Source organism: Eublepharis macularius, chromosome 12 (assembly GCF_028583425.1).
Source record: "Eublepharis macularius isolate TG4126 chromosome 12, MPM_Emac_v1.0, whole genome shotgun sequence".
NCBI lineage: Eukaryota > Metazoa > Chordata > Lepidosauria > Squamata > Eublepharidae > Eublepharis > Eublepharis macularius.
In genome coordinates, this window is record NC_072801.1 from 51652133 (window position 1) to 51670933 (window position 18801).

Genomic DNA, 18801 nt, shown 5'->3' on the forward strand with positions numbered 1-18801 from the left:
AGAGGGGAATGGCGGTCCTTGAGACCAGTTAGACTACTTTGGGTCTGGAATACGGACTGAAGTACTCTTTGAGGGAACAGTCAAGAAGATGTTCTTAGGGACACAGGAATATTTTTAAAGGAGAGAAGGACAGAGAAAATCTATGAGAGGAGATAATCTTGGGGGAAGATGATGTTCTTTGGGGAGACAGCATATTCTTGGACAGGAAAAGACAGAGGCAATCCATGAGAACTTAGATCTCATTCCCCTCTTGTTGCTCCGGAGGCACCAGGGTGGGGTCCAGGCGTGAGTGGTGAGTGGTGGGCACAGAGCAGGTCTCCCAGATGGGAAAATACTCAGTCACTCTGGACATGGGGGGGGGAGGAGAGGTAGTTTGTGGCACAGATGAAAACTCCAGCCAGACGGCAGCTTTGCATGCCCATTACTCCAGGGATTGGAGTCTCCTGGCTGAGAACGCCAGGTAGGATAGGTAGATATACTTATTCCCTCCATCTATTCCCAATTTCTGGCTAAGCTTCCTAGGACTCTGTGTGCATGTGTAATTATTTTTACCCCATAATTCTGAGTGTATGTGCATGCAGTTTTGTTCTTTAATAAAAGCTGTTGTTTGATGTCAAGCACCAGCCTCGTTTGTTATATTGCAAGGGACCCCATAGAAATTGATGATAGATCCCCACGGTCACCAGCCTCTTGTACAGCTGTCTTCCTTGCTTGCTAATCCCCCCCCCCCCCACAAATTCTCTTACTCACAAGGAGATGAATTCTGGTAATAGGGGAACTGCAGTGGGAAGAAGGTAAGCAGTAGTGATGCAGTTGGGAGGGCTGGCTGGCAAGTAGCCAGCCCACCAAGACAGATGAGAGAGAACACACTGCTGCCTTCTCCACTCGAGACTGTTGAGTATGTGGGAATCTGTGAGGGGAGGAAAGCAGGCAGAGGCAATTTAGTCAGGCGGACTGGGCAGTATTTAGCTGGCCCACTAAGCCCCATGTGAGAAGCCGCTGCTTGAGTTTGGATGGCAGACAGGAGAGCTATGAACATGATTGATAGAAGGAGGACTGGGGAGAGGAGAAGAAAGAAAAGCATTGAGGATGGGATGCTCCCTCCCTATATGTTCCTTGCAAGTCCCCCATGTTTACTTATATTAGTTCATAAAACTGATTATTTAAAAAAATCTGGAAACACTCTCACCAGAACAGTTGGTGAAGACACCATCTTGAAGATCATTGTCATTGGTGGTTCCAACATGTGCAAGACATACCTGACAGGCACTTCTGTGGGGGAGCCTTCGCAACCAGCAACAAGGCCACCAAATTGGGACCAAAGGCCACTGCAGAGTGCAGGAGTTCTCCAGAACCCCTTGCACCACCCTGACAGTGCTCCTGGGATCCACAGTGGCCTGATTTGGGCCAAATTTAGGCTGAATCAGGCTGCTGCAGAGCACAGGAGCACTCCAGAGCCCCTTTGTGCCTCTCAGTCAGCACTGGTATATAAATTGAATGTTGTTGTTATTATTATCATCTCTAATAGATGAAAGGCAAGCCATGTTACTGATGACTCACTTTTTATCCTAGCACAGGCACAGTGAGTTGTTGGTAACACAGAGACATTTATATTTCTCCTTTCCCATTGAGGCAGATTACAACTAGTGAGAGCAGTGTAATACACACAACCAAGAAACTATCTGACACTAGCACTCAAAAACCCACTCAAGCTCAATCCTACTAATTGCAGTGTTTCTGTATCTCATTCTTTTATTGCCAGAATTCCTAATATTGTACCAAGGTCCTTCCTTTTCTTTCAAACTCCTTTGATCCAATGATCTTGAGCAACAGAGGAGGGGTCTTTATTTCTTTAAGGAAAATATGGTGGAGAAATACTTGGCCACAGACAATGTAGTCCTTGGATCTCTAATCAACCAATAGATAGGGGACTATATTATCTTTTGATACAGTGGAAGATAATTTTAGTTAAAATAGGGGTAATCCATAATTCGTGATAAAATTTATGATAAGGGCATTCCAATACCATATGGAATAGGTAGTCAACCTTTTTCAAAATGCATTGGCAGAATCTATCCAAGTAAGGTAAATTACAGTATCTCCCATATAGTGTTCAGGTATGTGGGTATAAATGCTCTACAGTAGCGAGGAACCATTAGGTGTGTAGTGTAGGCTGGAATGGTTGAAGGTGGAAGGATACCAAAGAACTGGGTGGAGCATACTCTTCGAGCTCATATAACTGAGAGTAATCCAGACCTTTTATGTATTTCTTGATAATTAGTAAAGATTTGCTTTCCCCAAGTCTCAGTATATCATCCCTTAGTAGGTAGAGACTAGATAGTTTCTTGTCTATTTCTTGCATCATAAAGCAGACTTTTCTTCTTAGAGGAGAAAAGGACCTTTAGCCTATATTTAAATACATGCAACCGTGCTTCAGCTTCAGTAGAGCCCTGGTCCAATTCTAATTTTAAGGTTATCTTAGCAATACATTTTGGAATTCCCATAGTACGTCTTAGAAAATGGTAAAGTGGGTGATCTAGGTTCTCATTCACTCAGAGAATCTGTCTTGAAGCACCATAAAGGAGCTGTGGAATGATTTTCATATTGAACAAATGCAGACCCACTGGGATATATTTGCCTCACTTAGAAGAGGAGAAGGTCAATTGCTGATAAAATCATTTGATTTTATTATTGCAAATTTCAAATGAGATTGCTCATTAAGATGAAGACCAAAGACCACATCCAGGTATGGAAATTTAAAGACTTGTTCTAATTGAACATGGTCAGTTCTCCAGATCAATGGAGTAATTCTCTTGAATTTGGAGAAAATCATAACCTTCGATTTGACTAGTTAATCTTAAATTCTTCATGTTTACAGTATTTTGAAAAATGGCTTAGGAGACTTCTCAGTCCAACCTGAGTGTAGGGCATAAGGATAGCATCATCTGTGCAGAGAAGTAAGGTTACTGCCTTTGAGGATAAATACAGAGGGTGAAATTCTGCTTAAGAGAAGGCAGTTGCAAGGTCATTCAGATACAAATTGAAAAGTAGAGGTGCTAAGAGGCAGCCTTGCTTCACTCCTCTATCAAGGTGAAAACACTCTGTGAATTATCCCTTTTCTCCACAATGAACTTGAACCATTCAAGAAGAATAGAGATTTTTTATTAGCCAGAGCAATCTTTTGTTGATTGAGGTACACACCAATTTTCCCCACAGTCAGTCTACTCCTAGGTATGGTGTCAAAAGCTTTCTTAAGATCTATAAACATGAGAGACATATACTTTACTTCTAGGTGAGGAGTTGTATTTTTCAATTAAAAGGGCCAAGATCAAACAGTGATCATGAGGTACAAAACCCTTCCTGAAGCCAATATGTTCCCACCCAAGGATATTATTTGACATTATTCATTCCTCTAATTTGAGGTATAAATATGAGGTATACAGCTTTGCCACTAATGGGAGAAGTCTAATAGGGAGATAGTTTGCTGGATCTGACTTAGAACGTTTCTTGAAGATAGAATGTTTCCAAGTTGGGAGAATCTTCCCTGTAAGGTTGATCTCAACCTTACCAAAGAAAATTGGAGCTAGAATCTTAGCCCATCATGCTGGATTAGCTTTGAACAAGTTGTTAGGCATTAAGCCAGATCTGGAGATTTCCATGTGCGTAAACATTTAATCATATAGATAACTTACATCTTGGTGATAGCGGACAGGAGGGGAGGTCAATAAGGGTCAAGTTGCATGGTGCAGTATTTTCAGAGGAGAATATTTCCTTATAAAATACCACCAATTCAGAAGCAGAGATACAGAACAAGAGGGATGGTCTTCTATCCAAATTTCTAGAAATTAATGACCAAAAAAGACTGGAATCCTTGTTTTTTATTGTGGAAATCAGGAGGCCCCATTGTCCTATATGTTTCCCCTCTTTTTCCTGTGTATCGTTTTCCTATATTGGTCTTTAAGATTCAGGAGTTCCCTTGGAACTCCCAGTGTATTGTTCCTTTTAAATTACTTTGCCTTATCACCATCCCAAAAATGTTTCCCAAGTCTCCCCTGACCTCTCTGAGAAGGCAGGGCACCCAACATCACCCCCACAGCATGCATTTGTACACCCAGCCCACACTACAGGAGCAGTTTTTTGCCATTTTCATTTTTTGTTAATTTAATGATTACTTATTACATCGGATACAGTGAGGGAGAGAAAGAATTGGGGAGGGTGATACTTTAATCCATTTTCTTTCCTAATAAGGACCCAGGGTTTCAAAGTCCAAGAAATGTTAAGTTACTGAAAAATCAAATTGACAGTTAGGTCTGATAAACAAGTTCATGATCTGAAATCAAGAAATAAAGTAAATCAAGTGATTCATCTCTACTCTTATGTCAATAGTTTGCCTAAACTTTCTCTGTAAAAGTATAGAAAGACTCTATTTTTCTCTCTCTACCCACTGATTCAAAATCACAAGTCCCCTGTAAAAAAAAATCCCCATGCTTTCCCTGTCAAAAAACACATCACGGCCAAGATCTTGCTCTTCCCCCAACACCCTGTCACAGCATACCTTCCCTCTTGTAACCTCATTGAATGACAGCCTGGCCAATAGGGGCAGGCAAGGGGGGCAGGACATCTACCAAAGGGCCAAGACACTTGTTATTTTTTTATTTGATGGGAGGTCAGCCCCTTTCCTCCTCCCATGGTGTCCAAGTGAATTAGTAAGGATATACTTTTGTGTCTGGGCAGCATTGAGAGCCCAGCTTCCCTATACTTGTGATCTCCTTAAGGGTGAGGCATTGTAGGGCCAAGACCAGTTCCGGCGCTGTTGGAGCATGCAGGGAGATGCACTCTGAGTTTCTCACCCATGTGGAATTCTACATCCTGCCATCCTGTGGTTCCCCCAGCAAGCAGGCTGGTGTGTGTGTGTGTGTGTGAAGGGGGTCAGCAGGATGATCAACCAATGCTTGGATCTGAGCCCTATGCTGTACCAAGGCTCCATAAACTATCAACCAATGAAGCTGTGGCCATTTTACAACAATTTCTGTCTGTGGGTCTTGTTTGTCGCCTTGTTCTTTCCACTACCCATCACTTTAACACTGGGCCCTCAATCCAAATACATCAAAATAAATATATTTCACCAATCTGTGCAGCTGTTGGTTGATGAGAGAAAGATGAAAGTGGTTGTTGCAAAAAAACAAATGGTACTTCTCCAATATTTTTATTCACCCAAACTCATCACATTTACTAACCCTTAAGGAGCACCCAATCAGCTGCTTGTTTTACTACCCTTAGATTTCTTTGCATTTCTTCTTCAGCAATGTGGACAAGCAGACCCCCAAAGATGCGTCTTTTTTAACCAACTTGGGAAAAGAACAAAAAAAAAAACCCAGCTCCAAAGTGACTGGCTAACTCCAATGTCACTATTTTGTAAAACGGGAAGGAAATTATAGATAATTTTTACTATTATTTATTTAGATTCCATTCAGAGTTTGCACATGTGCTTTTATCTTCCTTTATTTTTCTTTACTAGAGAGACCTAAAAAATCATGCAATAAGAGTTTTAATTTTTTTGACATTTTGCACACAGCTTCTTGGATATCTTTATTCCTGAGGCTATAAATGATAGGATTAAGCACAGGCGGTAAAACAGCATACAGAACAGCAGAGACCAAGTCCACAGTTGGAGAAGAAAGTTCTTTCGGTTTCATGTATGAAAATGTGCACATAAGCATAAATAAAGAAAAGACCATCAAGTGGGGAGTGCAGGTAGAGAAGGCTTTATACCTGCCCTGAACAGATGAAATCTTTAGCACAGCAGAGAAGATGTAGCCATAGGACACAAAGATGAACAAGATACAAAAGGAAACCACAACGAGTCCAAGAGCAAGGATCAGAATTTGATTGACTTTGGGGTCAGTACAAGAAATCTTTTGTAGGTGAGGGATATCACAGAAAAACTGCTCAATAACATTGGATCCACAGAAGCTTAACTTAAATGTGAGATTCGTTTGTAACACTGCATTCGTCACACTGCTGATCCAGGAAGCAGCTGTCATCTGAGCACAGGCACCCCAATTCATGATTAATCTGTACCGCAGAGGATGGCAGATTGCTACATAGCGGTCGTAAGCCATGATGGTGAGAACGGTTAGCTCAATGCCCACAAAAGCGTTGATGAAGAAAACCTGACACACACATCCATAGAAAGAGATCAGTTTGTGGTTTGTTAAGGAAGTGGCCATGGATTTGGGGACAGTGATGGAAATAAAACATATGTCTGACAAAGATAAGTTTACCAAAAAAAAGTACATGGGAGTGTGAAGCTGGTGGTTGAGGGACACTGTTATGATTATGAGAATGTTGCCAATTAGGGCTACAATGTAAATTGAAAAAAATATCACAAAATGAAAAATTTGTTCCTCATGGGCACCAGCAAATCCCATCAGAAAGAACTCTGTCACTGTAGATTGATTTTTCATTTGATTTATTTGAAATATTCTGTGGAGAGAAGGAAAGTCATTCATACTATAAAATATTTTTTCCAGAAGCATTACTGTCTCGTTGCATGTGTACAGTGTACATTAAATAATATTCATTGCAATCCTATGCAGCATTAGACCCTGTTGAACTCACTAGTCTCAGAAGGGTGTAAACTCTCCACACAATTGCACTGATTATATTATGATTCATAACATTTACTGTAGCATATTTCAGTATTGTTCCATAACTCATTCTGCACACATATGTATCACACTGCACTTGTAATATAAAAAATATCTACCTCATCTGCTTGTCTCAGCATTAAGAGCAGTATTCTGAAAGTGTTCTTCTGACTTCAGTTTAAGTATTTCAATTTGGCCTCTTAGAGAAGGATCACCAACAAGCAAAATTGCTAACTAGCTATGTTAGTGACTTCTTTGTCAATGTCTGTTTGTGAAATGGTACAGAAAAACATTTTTTGTGAGTTTCAAACATGAGCTGAATATTTTGGATAAAGAGTGTCATATAACTGCCTGCAAAATTCAGAGGATCAAAGAAAAACAAGATGCTTGCTGTTGCTGATGGTAACAACAACAACAATAACAACAACAACATTAGATTTATATACTGCCCTTCAGGATGACTTAACAGTACACCCACTCAGAGTGGTTTACAAAGTATGTCATTATTATCCCCACAACAACAAACACCCTGTGAGGTGGGTGGGGCTGAGAGAGCTCCAGAGAACTGTGACTAGCCCAAGGTCACCCAGCTGGCTACAAGTGAAGGGCTGAGGAATCAAACCCGATTCTCCAGATTAGAGTCCTGTGCTCTAAACCACTGACCAAACACCTGAACACAAAAAATTGCATGTGTGTGAGATATCATAATGCCTAAGAATCCCAGATTTTTGTAACGGTTCTGGAAAATCTCAATAACAGCCCCCCCCCCAAACATATTTTTGTGTATGTGTATAATTTCAGCCCAGGAATTCAGGCATGCACACCCCTTCCTGGCTGTTCACCTTTTTCATTGCTGTCTAATTCCATACATCTCTAATTCCTTCTAACCCTCTTTTACTGAAGTTTTGCTGCATAGTCTTCAAATAGAACAGTCCTGTTGGTCACAGAAGAGTGTTACATGATTGCTCACCTGTTCCTGTTAAATCGTTCTTCCTGGAAATAAGATGGGGCAATGTGGGAGAGCTTTAGCCATTCCAGCTGAATTTAAAGGCCTGTTCCCTAGAATACATTATGGCTCAGAAATAGACACACTGGAACCAATTAATGTTGTTACTTTTTGACTCTCTGAAGTTTTATCAAACAGGGAATTTGGTTCTGAACCAACAACATTTTTTTCAAAGGCTTGGGGATAGGACAGTAGAGCCTGTGGTATAGGTTTGAATTGCATGTTCTCTTTACTGTGTCAATCAATTTATTACGATCATTTGATCAGCATAACATAAAAACAGGCGATTCACTTGCCATCAGTGGATAAAATCTGCCACCAACAGGGTAAAACCTATTTATTACATATTACATTTATTTATTTACATAAGGATGAATTAAAAACAAGTAAATGTAACAAAATAGAATCACAGAATCACAGGGTTGGAAGTTACCTCTAGGGTCATCTATTCCAAACCCCTGCAAATGCAGGGAATTCCTAAATACTTTCCCCCCTCACAATAGCAAGAATTTTTTTTTAATGTTCAATTTGTATCCCCCATGAACAGTGGCTTGATATAAATCAGCCACTGGTTCATTTTATATCTCAGATATTTGCCGAACTTTACAAACAGCTGCACAAAATTTTATGGTTACTGTTGTTACATGCTCTGTTTCTCCAATAAACAGCATTTTTACATAAGCTTGGCTTGAGTGGCTAGGAATACTTTCAAGTAAGGGGAATATATACTTTAAATGGTTTAATTCATGGAGAGGGCAGTGGAATAGAGTATGTTCTATTGTTTCTTTACTTTGTCAGTAGGGTATCTAATGAACTAGATTTGGTCCTCCGAGTAGCCCTTTCCAAGTTAAAAAAAATATGGCATGCTCATCAGGACTAGGTGGCTGTTCTATATATTCTTCACCAATTCTAACAATATTCTTTACATAACTGAGTACTTTCAGCTGGAAACAGCAAGTTGGGATGGTTTGTTACAACAAACTGGGCAAAAATATTCCAGTTCTAGATAAAGGTAGTATACAGTTTGTCAAGAAGTAAATGGGCAATCAAAGTTTCATAACAAAGTTTCATAACAGTGTTCCCTCTTCCCACTCAGAGGCATATGCCTACATATGTTTCCACTTGCTGTCATTCCATGATGCCTCCCCTGAGCTGGTTCCTGAGAGGGTGATCAGCTGAAAGGCAGGTCAGGGGGACCAGCACCCTATACTCTGCCAATGCTCTGTTAAAGCTGTAAGCAATAAAGTTGTGACCTTTTATACCTCCACACTTGGTCTTCGGATCTTCTTCCTCCACCTTAGCTTTCTCCCTTCATGCTGACAACACAAAACCCTGGATGCATTCAATTCTATAAGTGTTTTGCTGGTGCGTTTTAAACCTAGCCAAACAGATTTCCTTCACTCAAAAAGGCTGAGGAACTGAACTTCATATGTGACCATGTCTAATTAGGCATTGGTAATCAGTACTGGAGATTTCCATGCCATTAATAGGATACTACAGTGGTGGTGTTAATACATTATATAGAATTCAGTTAAGCAAGGAGCTAGTTCTACTCCAATATATACTTTTTATCATCTCTGTCACCCTTATATTCTATCACCTTAAATCATGGAATTCTGTTAATGAAGAGTAGCAAGATGGAGCAGACAAAAACTAGAAAACATAAATTGGTATTACCTACTATTATTGTGCCTTGTTGCCCACAGCTGATGCATGTCTAGGAAGTGGTACTCTTTTTAATTGATGTGAAAGAAAACACAAACAATCCTACTATATAAAAGGCTAAGCATATTCAAGGCAACTCACTTACTACCCTGGTGCACCTCTTGGGGACGCTGCAGTGGAGGGAAGCCCAGATGAGGCAGCAAGATTCCACAGAGTGTGCCATGGTGGGAAGCCCAGGCCAGGATCAGATGTGGAGCAGGCAGCAATGCCTTCACCCATCTGGGATCAGGAGTGGAACAGGTAGCAATGCTCATTCCCCGTCTTCACCCAGCAGGGATTTGGGACAGAGCAGGTGGCAATGACTATTCCTCGCCTTCACCCAGCTGCAATCAGGAGTGGAGAAGGTGGCAATGCTCTTCCCCTGCCTTCACCCAGCTGGGATCAGGAGTGGAGCAAGTGGTAATGCCCGCTCTTCACCTTCACCCAGCTGGGATCAGGAGCGAAGCAGTTAGCAATGCTCATCCTCTACCTTCACACAGCTGGGATCAGGAGTAGAGAAGGTGGCAATGTCTATCCCCAGCCTTCACCCAGCTGGAATTTGGGGAAGAGCAGGTGGTAGTGCTCATATCCCATCTTCACCCAGCTGGGATTTGGGGCAGATAAGGTGGCAATGCTTATTCCTTGCCTTCACCCAGCTGGGATCACGAATGGAGCAGTTGGCAATGCCTACCCTGCCTTCAACCAGCTGGGATCAGGAGCAGAGCAGGTAGCAATGCCCTTTAACCCAGCTGGGATCAGAAGTGGAGCAGGTGGCAATACTTGGCTGCCCTTCACCCAGGTGGGATCAGGAGCTGATCAGGTGGCAATGCCTGCCCACTGCTTCCATGCAGCTTGGATCAGGCACAGAGCAGGTAGCAACGCCTGCCCACCCTTTACCCAGCTGGGATCAGGAGTGGAGTGGGGGGCAATACCTGCCATCTGCCTTCACTCAGCTGGGATCAGGAGTGGAGTAAGTAGCAATGTGCTCCCCCCATCATCACCCAGTTGGGATGACAAGGAGAGCAGGAGGAAATGCCAATCCCCTCTTCACCCAGCTCGGATCAAGAGCAAAGCAGGTGGCAATGCTTGCTCCCCCTTCACCCAGCCAAGATCAGGAGTGGAACAGGGACAATGCCTGCACCCTGCCATCACCCAGGTGGGATCAGGAGCAGAGCAGGTGGCAATGCCCACCCCCACCTTCACCTAACTGGGATCAGGTGCGGAGTAGGTGGCAATGCTCACCTCCGCATTCACCTAGCTGGTATCAGGAGCAGAGCAGGGGGTAATACCCACTCCCCTTCACCTGACTGGGATCAGCCACAGAGCAGGAGGAAATGCCTGCCCCCCTTCACCCAGCCAGGATCAGAAGTGGAGCAGGTGGCAATACTTACCTCCCTTCAGCCTGCCAGGATCAGGTGAGGAGCAGGTGACAATGCCTGCCCCTTTCACCTGGCAGAAATCAGGTGCAGAGCAGGAGGTGATGCCCACCTCCAACTTCACCTGGAAGGGATCAGGAGTGGAGCAGGTGGCAATGCCCACGCCCTTCACCCGGTTGGGATCTGGCAATAAGAAAGTGACAATGCCTGCCCCCTTCACCCAGATAGGATCAGGCATAGAGCAGGAGGCAATGCCCGTCCCACCCCCATTCAACCTGCTGTAATCAGGCAAAGAGTAGGCAGCAATGACCCCCCCACACACACACACACACCACACAATTCACCCAGCTAGAATCAGGGACAGAGTAAGAGGCAATGCCCGTCTTTTCTTCACCCAGCTGGGATCAGTAGTAGACCAGGTGGCAATGCCCCCCCTTCACCCGGCTGGGATCAGGTGCAGAGGCGGCGGCCATGCCTGCCTCCTCACCTTCATCTGGCCGGGGTCAGTGACAGAAGAGGAGGGAATGCCCGCCCTTCCCATTCTAGATCCCGTTTTATTTTTCCCCACAATGAACTTTGTTGCTAGTGTTCAGTAATGGTTCATTTTAAAATTATATGAAATTCTCTCCTTAATGAACATCAGGAGCTTGGTGGGGGTTTCAGCACTTGTGGATTACACTTTTGTTAACTTATGGTTTAGCATTACTCCAGATACCCATTTGCTCTTCAGTTCCCCTGGCATTCTTTGTGCCATCTACAGGCCACCTGATGTTGAGGGAGATATGAGGTTGCTTAGCAATGCAAAGCCCGATGTATCCTTTGGAGAGGAAATTCCAAGGAGGATTTTTTTCCTGATGTTATAAAGAGCCTCAACGCAACCATCATTATCTCCATAGAAAACACTGTGTGAGAGGGATGTTCTTATTAATGTAGTATTAAACTGGGTAAGCAGAAAGATAAGACATAATCTATACAAAATATTTGAAAAGTGAGAAACTTAAAGTACATGTAATGATGGATAGATGGATGGACGGATGGATGGATATTAGCTCTACAGTGTCAAAGTGATACTATTTTTACTGAAAATATTATCTTAGGCAAATATTATCTTAATGACCAAATATTATCACCACATATCGTGAGTACGTTATGTGCTGTCAAGTTGCTTCAGTCTCATGGCAACCCTAGGAATGAATGACCTCCCAAACTCCCTACAATTGACAGCCTTGCTCAAGTATTACAAACTATTGTGTGATATATGAAAATAAATATTAAACCTTGATGGAGACTGGAAGGGGACAGGCCAATTTCACTTTGTTTGCTGTAGTGAGGAGATATTTATATTGATTTATTTGAAAGATGATACTACATTGATGTGAATTTCTAGAAACCAGATGTGTCAATTGTTAATTGAATGTTTTGTTTCAGAAGAAAATAAGTGGTCTGATGGGGGAGTATGAAGAAGGAGGACGTAACAGTACAAGGATGATGGAATTTATTCTCAAAGGTTTCCCTGGTTCCCCATATTTACAGATTCTCTTTTTTATGCTCTTTCTTATAATGTACATCCTGACCATTTTGGGAAATGTGGCCATCATCATTCTAGTGATAACAAACCGGCGACTGCATACCCCCATGTATTTCTTCCTTTGCAATCTCTCTTTTCTGGAGATATGGTACACAACAACAGCTATCCCTAAGACACTTTCTCTCTTTCTTGGGAAGAGCAGAAGCATCTCTTTCACCGGCTGCATCCTTCAGATGTACTTTGTTTTTGCTTTTGGATGCACGGAGTACTTCTTGCTGTCTGTCATGGCTTATGACCGATATTTGGCCATCTGTTTTCCTCTGCACTACAGCACCATCATGAACATTAGCCTCTCTGCCAAGCTAGCAGTAATCTCTTGGCTGTGTGGATTCCTTGCTATTACCATACCAGCATTTTTGATTTCAAGATTGTCCTTCTGTGGACCCAATGTGATTAATCATTTCGTATGCAATATTGATGCCTGGATAGTTCTCTCTTGCACTGACACATATGTAATAGAGATGGCAGCCTTTGTCATATCAGTCATTGTCATCCTGGGATCTTGTGCAATAACCCTTCTCTCTTACATATATATAATATCCACCATATTGCGCATCCCATCCTGGAAAGGACAGCAAAAGGCTTTTTCAACGTGCTCTTCCCATCTTGCAGTTGTAATTATTTGGTATGGCTCCACCATCTTTCTGTTTGTCAAGCCTTCTAAACGGACATCTTTGGAAATGACCAAGATAGTCAGCATCCTGAACAATATTGTGACACCACTGTTGAATCCTTTCATCTACACACTAAGAAATAAAGAGGTGAAAGAGGCTTTGAAAAATTCCTTGCACTGGAGAACGAAGAAATAAGACTTACATGTGATCTTAATGAGCACAGACCCCATGCTGTAAAACTCTTTATCAGCAATATACATTCAAAGTGGAGAGAAACTAATTTTTAATGTTGCTCATACATATGTGATATAAAGTGCTTTTTGTCCTCAGTTGTGCTGCTCATGTTTAAAAAACAGAACTGAATTCAATTGGTGCCTTTTCAGGCAGCTGGACTTTTAAATGCATTAAAACCTTCCCATTTTTTTTTTTATACCTGTAAACAGAAGTCTTCCATTTGAATGGGGAGGGACTGTGGCTCAGGGCCAAGCTACACATGACGAAAGACACTTGCCTGGCAAGTGGATTGACTGGAGGGCAAGTGAACAGGGAGAAATACACTTGCTGTTCAAGTGTCATTCATCATGTGTAGCTTGGCCCTCACTGGTAGAACATCTGGTTTTCATGCAGAAGGCCCCAGGTTCAGTCACTGGAGTGCCCAGTTTAAAGAATGAGATAGTAGGTGATGTGAAAGACCTCTGCCTGAATCCATGGAGAGACACTGACAGTCTGAGTAGACGATAATAACCTCAGTATAGTATAAGGCAGCTTCAGGTGTTCATTTTTTTCCACTTTCTTGCCTACCATTGCACTAATTAGTTGCACTTTTAAATTTTTTTAAACTTTTCCCACCAGGGGTTGCCATAAGTCAACTATAACTTGAGGGCAGAATTTATTTTTCCCCTTGTATGAAAGTGTTTATTCTTTTACTAGAGACTGATGTCATTTTTCACAAGAAATAGAAAACTGTTAATTTTTTTTTTGCCTCACTAAAAGTGAATTTCATTGAAATACTTTGGACTTGCAGAACCCAGGGCTTCCTTTGTTTGCACATCTCTGAAGCTCCCAGTTTCATTGCCTGAAATCATTATACTCATCAATTGTGAATGATTGATACCTGAAAGGTTGGGGGGAGAGAAAAAAGATATTTGCCTTACTTGTACCATGCAACCTTGTTAATGGTCAGACTTGCCCCCACTATATTAAGAAGGCTTATGAATGTAGTTATACCATAAGCCTCTTCTCTGATGTCATGTCCAGCACTAAAACTACTTCCCGAGCAGGCAGAAATATGAAAGCCAGATCCTGACCAGGTATGAGAAAGGACAGCTGAGGGCAGCTGAGCTCACCCACTTTCACACTCCAGAGGCATGCTAAGGATCCTGATAAAATAGGGTCTTCCCAGAATTCCTGAACTGATCTCCCCTTGACCAGTTCCCTATTATTAGGTGATTCAGAAAGTTGATAGCCTCATCTGTCCACCCCATGGATCATCAATGATAATTGATAACTATAGTGCTACTCGGGAAAACCCAATCAAATCTTCCTAATTCTTTGTCCCACCCCAGGAACTGCCACTCAAGTCTTTGTTTGGGGCAGAAGATGCAATCTTGCCCCTGGGTAGGATACACAGTATAACTGGACTGTCCCTCCATCATAGTTGTGTGCATGCTCTTGGATCTAGCATCCCCCCTTAAACTCCATCCAAGCCCTTCCACCTTGAAGCACAAATTGCTCAACACACTTTCTCTTTGGATGCCCTCTTGTGGATGATAAATATAACTCAATCCCTAAATATGCAAGGTTTGCCACTGCTTTCTAGTTAGCTCTGAATGTGTGTTGCATCTGTTTTGTGTGCTGTTAGTCTTTGTTATTTTCAATAAATATCCCCTTTTGGTTGAAACATCTGTCTGGTAATTGAATGAATTCTCTAGCTGAGACAATCCTTGTATACATTGGTGGAGATCCCCCAGTTAACCACTCTCACTACCTTCTTCTTGTTGCTAATTCTCCCCAACTCATAAGGACACCTTCTCTTTTGGTAACTACTAGTTATGAAAAGAAAACAAAGGAAGAGGGTAGAAGAAAATGTGTGACAGAAAGAGAAAGGACAGAAAAAGGCAACAAAAGGTGATTGTATTAATATAGAGGAATATCCTGGGAGGAAAAAAGGGCTGAAAGGAGAATTTTGACTTATGTCTGAGGCAGGTTGGTAGGAGAAATTCAGGCAAGCTCAGTAAAATTAATCAAACCCACCTGGTAGCAGATACTGATTAGATTTCACTCTCAGGACGAGATGCATTTGCTTATGAAATTATGTTGATTCTGAGGTGAGTGCCTGGATTTGTGAGCTCTCACAGCAATGGACAGGCATGTAGATTTCCTATTAGAGAATCAGTCTCCTGCACAAGAGAATGGCTATTCATTAAATATAGCCAGACTAAGAGGAGTCATGACCTCATCTTCTTCAAAGTGAGGCATTGCTAGTTCTTAAAATGGCTGCCAAGGAAAATTTAGCCAAGTCGGGGCAGAGAGTACGTTTCCAGGAAGAGGGTCCTTTGTGACCCAAGGTCTTTCACATTGCTTACTATCTTACCCTTTTAACAGGATCATACCCAGAACTCTGCTCACAGCCAGGGGATAAGTGGCTATGGATTGACTATCTAAGATGATGTTGGCTCCCTTTAGCAGACTTTCTGCAACCTACCTGCGTGCTCATGTGAGAAGGGGATGTCATAGAATCTGGTAAAGTTTAGACTGTTCTAACCAGAGGCAAAAGTGAGAAGGGGGCAGCAGACAAAGGAGAACAAATGCAATATCACACAACAGAGAAGTAAAACACGGCCACAAGTTTATTAATTACAGCTACTGGAGCATTGGCACAGAATAAGGCATGGATCCATGCACTGGGCAATCTGCCTGCTATGCAATAGCACCATTCCAAGCCCACTTGCTTGAAAACAAGTGCTTGTATTGTCAAGCAACTGTATGGGCTCAAGCAACTGTATGGTTCCCCTGCTATCAGGGAATAAAGCCAGACAATAGCCCCTGAGCTGGGCACATCCTCAGATGACTTCCCCTCAAGATCCCTTAAGAACATTCTTATAAATGGGGGGAGATGGCATGCAGGCACTCTGCCCCCATAGATCTGGACCAATCCCCCAAACCAACACGAAAGTCTAGAGAGGAGAACCACCTGGCTCCTGCCAAACTCCTACAGCTGCAACCAGAGGTAGGTAGGAACCCAACAACCCATTGAGCTGGATGCCCCCCCTCCATAAGAAGAACAATTGTCCCTAAACAGATCCCTAGCCTGCAGAAATGTTGAGATGCTGACTCACAATTCCACCTGCTGTCTTACAGGAACATATCTAGTCCAACTCCTTGCCCGCAGTCACTGCTTTATAAGGCTTCTGCCACAGTCACCACAGCTGCAGCCACTGCAGCTGCTGATATCACACTGAGCTGGTTTTTCTTCACCACCACTGCACAAGCCCGAGCAGACTGAGCTCAGCTTCGCAGTGTGCATGGCTATGAAGGAGCAGGGCAGACCACAGGGGAAACTTCTGCCATCTGGTCCTTCCAGATGACCCCACCCTGTCCTGGGTCATTGGAGCCACCTGTGATTGGGTCAGCCTCAGTCTGGGAGCCTGTCCTCAAGCTGTAACTACACTAATCTACAGCAGCAACATGAGATGCACTAATCTAAACTACAGAAGCAGTATGAGATGCAACAGAGAAGCCCATCTGGTGGCTCTTTGTATGCTGCTGAGCAGCAAGGAGAAGCACCGGAGAAAAGGAGGGAGCACCTCCCCTTCCCACTCCTTATGTCCCACCTTGGACTCTGAACCAAAAATTGCCTGAAGGTCCTGCTTACTTCTAAATTCAGTTTCAAGTTACCTTTAGGAAGGATAGTGAGAAGTGATTCAATTTATTTATCATTTTAGTTTCCCACTGCTTGATAGTTGTTAGATAATCTGTGCTCAACTGTATGTTTTTTGTAATCATTACTTTTACATTTTTTTTAACAAAATGGAGTTATGGTAGTCCATCTGCACACACATAACTTGAAATGCATTAAGTACAAACAGAGGGGAGGACTCCTACCGGAATTTCAATTGCTCAACAGGTGAGGTTTCGGCCCAGCCAGCAGTGTGGCTGCTTAAGGCTGGGGGCCGCCTTTTGCCTCCCCGCAGGAAGAAGAGCTGACAGACAACTTCTCAGCCAATTGGGGATTAAGAAGGGGGTAGAGCCAAGAGCCTTATAAGGTGGCTCTGCCCCCTGCTCCCCTGCAGTTGCCTTGAGCTTGGCCTGAGCAGAGCATGCTTCAAGCCCAGCTTCTCTGAGGCTGGTTTTATTGAAGGCCCTCAGGTCTAGGCAGCAATAGCTACCTTGGAGAAGCTGTGCTATTCCCCTGCTTGCTACCTTTGAACTCTAAGATTGGAGCCAGGGCCCAGTGCCAGGCTCAGTGGTTTGGCAGAGACTTTTTTTCTTATTTACATTTGGGGCCTGCTGTCTATCAGTCAGAAGGGCTAAAACAGGGTGAGGCCCAACCCCTATAGGCCTCTGGCCTACCTAGCCCTACCCCCAAATTTCACTTTGTTGGGAGGGAGAACTTCCAGCAGCATCAGCAAGGACTTTGCTATAGGCAATAGGGATGAATTGCAGCCATCTGAGGTGAGGATTACTTCATACATTATTGCTACTGACCTAGCAGGGTGGATGCTGGCAGGCTCCTTCTTCCCTGTTTAGACTTTTCCCTCCCCCCTCCTCCATTTACACTTAGTTGGGAGGGAGTATTTACAGCAGCAATAGCTTGGCCTAAGACCTTCAGGCAGCAGGGGCCATTTTGTGGGAGGGCTTGGCATTTTATTCAGTTGGGTGTGGCCATTTTGAGAGTGGCACGCAGTGGCCTACTTAGCCCCTGGCACTGGGGGCCATGTTGTGGAGGCATTTACAATATGTTCAGCTCCAAGAGTGGCCATTTTGAGTGTGGCATTTATGTGGCCTGATTGGCCTCCTGTTTACTGGCAGTAGCAACCATTTTGGTGGGGCTTTTGCTATTTATCCTGTGCTGAGGGTGGCCATTTTGAGAGTGGTACCCAGTGGTCTGCTTAGCTTCCTGGCAATGGCAGCCATGTTGTGAAGACATCTACAATATGCACAGCTCTAGTGGTGGCCATTTTGAGTGTAGGCTTTGTGTGGCTTGATTTGCCTCCTGCTTACTGGTAGTAGTGGCCATTTTGGTAGGGCTTTGCAGCTTATCCTGTGCCGAGAGTGGCCATTTTCAGTGTGTCACACGGTGGCCTGCTTAGCCTCCTGGCACTGGTGGCCATCTTATAGAGGCCTCTGCAGCCTACACAGCATTTTGGCTGCAGTTTTGGGGGTGCTTTATTCCTATTGAGCTTTGAAGCTCAAAAAGCAGTCATTTTACAGTGTATTTCATTACATTACATTACTGTACATTTCCATCTTGCCACCCCAAAAAGGACAGTAGCCTTGCAAAGGGCAAGCAGCCGGCTAATAGACCTCCTGCAATGCAGCCATGCAGACTCATCCTTTGAGGGTGATGAAGTAGCCAAGGGGAGGAGGGAAATACTGGGCTATCAGTGTCCATCAGTCAGGAGGGCTGAACCAAGTTTAGACCCAGCCCCTGCAGGCCTTCTGCCTATCTAGGCCTCCCTCATTGTTTCACTTCATTTGGAGAGAGTACTTACAACAGCAGCAGCAGTGAAGGCCTGGCTGAGGCTGGGTCGGGGTGGGGGAGGGGGGGCTTGCAGTCATCTGAAGGGAGGTTTGCTCCACACATAGTTTCTACTGGCTTAGCAAGGATCTACAGTCCCAGGGTGGTAGCTGGTTAAATCCC

The 18801-nt window shown here is 43.4% G+C and overlaps 2 protein-coding genes across 2 annotated transcripts; one reads left to right on the forward strand and one right to left on the reverse strand.

The window, feature by feature from the left end:
* Positions 1–5501: 5501 nt before the first annotated feature.
* Positions 5502–6512, reverse strand: LOC129339273 (putative olfactory receptor 14L1). Its single transcript, XM_054993863.1, has one exon. It carries the CDS (start codon positions 6510–6512, stop codon positions 5502–5504), a length of 1011 nt encoding a protein of 336 aa, XP_054849838.1.
* A 5670-nt stretch (positions 6513–12182) lies between these two features.
* On the forward strand, positions 12183–13133 carry LOC129339274 (olfactory receptor 6F1-like). Its single transcript, XM_054993865.1, has one exon. It carries the CDS (start codon positions 12183–12185, stop codon positions 13131–13133), a length of 951 nt encoding a protein of 316 aa, XP_054849840.1.
* Positions 13134–18801: the final 5668 nt, after the last annotated feature.

What these genes read in the sequence shown, in the direction of transcription:
- LOC129339273 (XM_054993863.1), bottom strand. Translation starts at nt 6,512, where the DNA reads ATGAATGACTTTCCTTCTCTCCACAGAATATTTCAAATAAATCAAATG.
- LOC129339274 (XM_054993865.1), top strand. Translation starts at nt 12,183, where the DNA reads ATGGGGGAGTATGAAGAAGGAGGACGTAACAGTACAAGGATGATGGAA.